This window comes from Alligator mississippiensis, chromosome 2 (genome assembly GCF_030867095.1).
Source record: "Alligator mississippiensis isolate rAllMis1 chromosome 2, rAllMis1, whole genome shotgun sequence".
NCBI lineage: Eukaryota > Metazoa > Chordata > Crocodylia > Alligatoridae > Alligator > Alligator mississippiensis.
The window spans coordinates 299716600-299722297 of record NC_081825.1 but is presented as its reverse complement, the minus strand read 5'-3'; the positions used below and the strand labels follow the sequence as shown (position 1 = coordinate 299722297).

At 65.4% G+C, this 5698-nt stretch overlaps 1 protein-coding gene across 1 annotated transcript; it reads right to left on the bottom strand.

Annotated features, from left to right (window-relative positions):
- Nucleotides 1-3007: 3007 nt before the first annotated feature.
- LOC132248447 (tyrosine-protein phosphatase non-receptor type substrate 1-like) lies at nt 3008-5326 on the bottom strand. Its single transcript, XM_059721392.1, has 4 exons — nt 4975-5326; nt 4292-4603; nt 3787-4143; nt 3008-3362 (listed from the first exon to the last, which is right to left on the bottom strand). Exons 1-4 carry the CDS (start codon nt 5309-5311, stop codon nt 3043-3045), a joined length of 1326 nt encoding a protein of 441 aa, XP_059577375.1. The 5' UTR covers nt 5312-5326; the 3' UTR covers nt 3008-3042.
- Between the last annotated feature and the right edge of the window lie 372 nt (nt 5327-5698).

Genomic DNA, 5698 nt, shown 5'->3' with positions numbered 1-5698 from the left:
CCCAGGTGTCCATGTGTCCAGCCAGGCACAGCCCCTCTGCTGCAGACTCAAGCTGATTTCTGGGACTTCCCTTTTGCTGTCACTTCCCGGTTACGGCCCTAGACACGGCCCTGAGGCACGGCAGTGCCCACCTGCACCCGCAGTGTCTGCCCGGCAAGGCAGCTGTAGCCCACGCATGGGAGGAAAGAGGGCTGGCACGTGGCTGAGCGTGGCCCGGGGCCTGGATTTATTGGGTGCATGGCGCGGGGGCCTGTATGCTGCACCGTGGCTGTGGGGAGGCCAAGGAAGGTTTGTGCCCCTCTGCCGTGGTCTCAGCTGAGCCGTGCTGGGTGCTGTCACCGCTGACCCACACTGCCTTCCCATGCCAGGAGCAGGGACCAGGGCTCCCGATCTCTGCCTGTTCCCACGTCACGGCTGTGCAGAGGCCACGTGGGCAAGCAGTGCGTGGCCCAGCTCCCACCCCCCTTCCCCCTCCCGCCTGATCTTGCCGTCCATGTCTGGGGGCCGGCAGGCGGCACTGCTGCTCAGCTGGCATGGGAACACGGGGCGGGGGGCACTGGGACTGGTCTGGGTGCCAGCACCCACTGGGGATGTCAGGACGGCGCCTGTGGGAGCGGCAGACCCCAAAAGGGTGGGGGCAGCCCAGAGCCCCAGCATTGCCTTCCCTGCAGCGTGCAGCACCTGGCGCAGTCGGGACCATGCATTTGCATCCTTTGGGACCATGGCTCCGCCTCAGACAGCAAGAAGACGGGAGCGGAGTAGAGCCAGCCCTGCCTGCTTTATTCCAGCTGCCCAGGGGCACATGGGGCTGGACACCCTGCGTACAGAGATGGAGCGGTCCCTCCCACGCCCGGCCCTGGCCCAGCCCCACCGGACATGCTGGGACCTATGCGTTCTACTTGTCCAGCTGAGACTGAGGGTCATTCTGGCCCCAGAGCTGGAGCCCAGCTGTGGCAACCAGGGGCAGCGCGGGGAGGCAGGAGCACCCCACAGGGATGCTGGGAAGCGGTGGCCGAGGCTCTTTGCAGAGCCACAAGCCTGGTGCTCCCCAGGCCAGGGCACTGCTGCCTCAGTCCTCAGCCACCCCCTTCCTCCTCCAGTGCTTGACGCAGGATCGACCTGGCCTAGAAAAGAAGAGGGAGCCGTGACTCGCCCTGTGGGGCCTGCAGGGCCAGCCCCGCCAGAACCGGAGCCTCTGGGCCGCCCATGAGCCACACGACCGACCAGAGAACTGTGGCTCCCTGATGGCAGGAGGGGAAACCGGTCCTGGGGCAGGCTTAGGGTCAGGGGTCTGTCTGTGCAGAGCAGCCCTAATGTGCCATCACCCCCTCCCCAGACTGTCCACCCCTCTGGCCCTACGCCGTGCCCGCTCCCTCTCCTCTGCCTCCAGCAGTCAAAGGCTGCAGGTCCTGGTGCAGCCACGAGCCCAGGACGGCTCCGTTCACAGCCCCGGTGAGATCCAAGCCTGCACCAGGGATGGACGGGAGCAGAGTCAGAGTCAACCTGGCGTCCCTCAGCCCCACGCTCGCCGCACAGCACCGTGTGGCCGTGCTGCAGGGCCGAGCGCCTGCTCTCACCTGTGCTGTCCAGGGGGACGTCCTCCTGCTGGGGCAGCTCCAGAGCCGGGTGCCGGACGTAGCAGAAGGCACTGCCGGCAGCACGCAGGTCAAGGGTGAAGGTGTAGGTCAGAGTGAGGCTGAAGGTCCCATCCAGGTTCCTCTCAGGGCTGGAGCAGGTGGAGCCGTCCTGGATCTCCCGTCTCTCAGCCACGCAGTGTCTACGTCCTCGGGGTAGAAGCCCCTCACGTGGCACAGGAGGGAGGTCTCTGCACTACCCACCGCCAGCTGCTTGTGGATGGAGATGGTGGGGAAAGCTGGGAACAAGGGAGTCTCAGCGCTGTGCACGGCCGGGGCACTTTGTGCACGAGGTGCCCTGCCAGGCCGGGGTGGCGCTGGGAGCTGGGCCACTGCAACCACCTGGGGCCTGGCTCTGTGCCACCCCTGACAGGCGTCTCGGGCAGGTGCTGCCAGGGCCGAGGGAGAGGCCAGCGCTGCCCACGGGTGAGATTGCTGCTTCTGCCTGCCACAGCCCAGCTCCTGCCCTGGGCTGCCCCTCCCTTCGCTTCCCAGAGCCCAGGGCTCGGCCAGGGGAGGGAGGAGCTGGGCTGCTTGCCAGGCACTGGCCCTCCAGACCTGAGCCGGTTCATGGGCACAGCATGCCCGAGGCGCTCTGCGGAAAGGCGTCCCAGGGACCGCAGGGGCTGCTTGCCGTGAGCTTCAGCTGCCTCGTCGTTGAAAAACCCAGGCCTTTTGTGCTCCTCAGTCCAGACCGCCTCTGGGTCAGGACGTACCGGCCAGCCCGAGGCAGAGGAGGAGCAGGGGGAGCAAAGACCACAGCCCCACAGCCCCACTGCACGTGTCTGTTTGCAGCACTCGTGGGCTGAGTTCCTTGCACACCCTTCTGCTTTTCCTGGAGGGCCAGGACCCTAACCCAGCACAGCGCGTGTGTGTGTGTGTGTGTGTTGAGGGGGTTACCCCAGAGAAGCCCCCGCATGGGTCCCAGGGGGCAGTGTCACTGTAACCTGTTGCTGATACCAGGTGCCCCCTAATCCCCATCACTCCCATTGCACAGCCAACGGCCCCTGCCTAGGGACCCCCAGGTCTCCCCGAGCCCCCGCCCCATGGTCCTGCACCCCAGGAATACCCTTCAGTGCCCCACTCCCACCCAAGGAGCTCACTAAGGCCCAAAGGGCCCCCAGCCCAGAAGAGGGCATGGGTCATGGGGTCCATCTGCTTGGACCTGCACCCCTGAGCACCAGGCAGGGCCCCGCTTCTGCCAGCCTCAGCAAAGGGCATCCTGAGAGGCAGAGAGCGAGGGGACTCTGCCGGCCTGGACAGGCCCCGAGAGCCTTGCAGCCTCCTGCGGGAGACCAGGGACCCTCAGGAAGGAAGGAGGAGGCAGCCGGCTGTCCTGAGCTTGGTTTTATTCATGACTGACAGACCTGGAAAACCTTATTCAGGGTCACATGGGGTTGTGGGTGCCTCAAACATGTGTGCTGTCTTTCACAGTCCCGGCATCTGGAAATTGCATCTTTCCCCTTGCTGGTATGTCCGGGCTCCCTGCGCCGGGCTGAGGCCAGGGCTCCGCTGGTATCTCCTCACTGCCTGCAGCCACAGTCAAGGTCCTGGGGGCACCAGCCCTGTCCCCATCCTCCTCACTGCTCAGGGCCCCGGCCCCCTGCTCTTGCACGGACGTGCCTTCCTTTGTCCCGTCATGTGAACCGCTCACGTCCCCTGGGGCTCCCTCATCTGCTTTCCCTTCCATGGACTCAGGATCCTGGGACATGGGGGCATCCTGGTGTCCTGGAGCAAGAGATGTCCATGGGCTGGTCAGTGCTCACTGCCCTGGGGACCCAGACCCTGCATAGGACCTCCCTAGCCCTCCCCGCATCCCCTTCCCCCGGCAGCTGGAGCGAAGTGCAGAGACAGATAGTCAGATGCCGGGACCTATGCATTTCCCTCGACCGGCTGAGACTGAGGGTCATTCTGGCCCCAGCGCTGGGGCCCAGCCGCGGCAGCCAGGAGCAGCAGTGTTACCACAGGTGCTGGCCTCCCCACACCATCCTCAACCTTCCCTGGGGGGCAGTGGGGTCCGGTCTCCTGCTGCGAACTCCCTGCTCCAGCAAAACTGCCATCACCACGAACGCAGCCTCCTGCCCAGACGGCCCAGAGCGAGCGCGAAAGGACCGGGACCTTGTGACATCCCGGTGTAAAGGTGCTGACTGACCTGTGACTTGCAGCTCCCCGCTGTGTCCCTCGATGGGGGTCTCCAGGGCAATGTGCTTCACACGGCAAATGAACACTGCCCCCAGGTCCCCCTTCTCCACGGCTGTGAGGACCAGTCTGGGCTCCTGCTGGAAGCTCTTCCCGTCGGCGGCTGGAACAGGCCGGCCAGGGACGAACCGGTACTCAGCCGAGTCCTGCAGGGGCGCAGCACGAGCCTCTCCTCTGCCCTTGCGCAGCCAGGTCACCCCCAGCTCCCCTGGGAAATGCCCTGCCACGCGGCAGCTCAGGGCCACTTCCCTCCCCACCGTCACTGCCTGGGGCTGGGAGATTTCCGACACGTCTGGGGGCTGCAGGAGACCTGGGGAAGGAAACCCCCGAGGCAGGGACAGGCCCCGTTAGGGGGAGCAGAGGCCTGGTGGGGGCTGCTCTGCCTCCTCTCCGGCAGGGGAGAGAAAGTGAAACCCCCAAAGTGGGGCCGTGACCTCCTGAAACCTCCCCCTGCTCACCGGTGTCTGCGAGGCTGAGCTCTCCCTCAATCGGGCGGTCTCTGGGTTGGTGCTGCACGGACACTCGCACTCGCTGCTCTGTGCTGGTCAGTCTGCAGCTGGGCACCCTCCACACGCTCCTGGCGCTGAACGACCCGTCTTCGTTCTCCCTCCAGTCACTCGGCTCCGACCGTTCCCACGCTTTTCCGTCCACGCTCCACTCGATGCAGTGGATCTCCCGGGGCAAGAAGTTCTGCAGGTCGACGGCAAAAGGCACCTCCTCCGGGGGGTCCCAGCGTGGTAACACCTGGATCCCAGACAGCTCTGGCGAGGCTGGGGGACAGCAGGAGCATTAGGAGCGGTGTGCAGGGGACCCCTGTCCCCTCTGGTGCAGACAGGGCAGGGGGTTAGGCCTCTGGGGAAAGCTCTGTGTGACACAACTCCAGCTCCTTGCGCCCGGCCTGCTCCTGTCCTGGGGCTGCACTGTGTGGGATAAAGATGGGGATGCTGCTCATGGCCAACACCTATCCCACGCCTGGGTTTTAGTTCCTTGGAGGCACTAGGATACCCTGGGCCTGGCTCAGCCTGTATCTGGAAGGGGAGTGCCGTAGAGCAGCGGGTACCTCGGTACCCGACTGCTGTCCCCTGACCCCACATCATGAAACCCACGTCCAAGCCACGAGCAGCCCGAGTGTTGCACTCACCTGTCACCTGCAGCTCTGTGCTGCATCGCTCCGCGGGGGTCTGCAGGGCTGCGTGCCCCACCCGGCATATGTACTCGGCCCCCTGGTCCCTGCGCACCGAGGGGGTGAAGAGGAGCTTGGCCTCCTGCTGGAAGCTCTTCCCGTCCGCGGCTGGAACAGGCTGGCCAGGGACGAGCTGGTACTCGGCCGAGTCCTGCAGGGGCGCAGCACGAGCCTCTCCTCTGCCTTTGCGCAGCCAAGTCACCCCCAGCTCCCCTGGGAAATGCCCTGCCACGCGGCAGCTCAGGGTGACTTTCTTCCCTGCCGTCACTGACTGGGGCTGGGAGATTTCTGACATCTCTGGGGGCCGCAGGAGACCTGGGGAAGGAAAACCCCCAAGGCAGGGACAGGCCCCGTCAGGGGAAGCAGAGGCCTGGTGGGGGCCGCTCTGCCTCCCCTCAGGCAGGGGAGAGAAAGTGAAACCCTCCAAAGTGGGGCCGTGACCTCCTGAAACCCCCCCTGCTCACCGGTGTCTGCGAGGCTGAGCTCTCCCTCAATCGGGGGGTCTCCGGGGCCGTGCTGCACGGACACTCGCACTCGCTGCTCCGCGCTGGTCAGTCTGCAGCTGGGCACCTTCGACACGCTCCTGGCGGTGAATGTACCATCTTTATTTCCCCTGAAGTCACGTGTCTCTGACCGTTCCAAGGCTTTTCCGTCCACGCTCCACTCAATGCGATGGATCTCC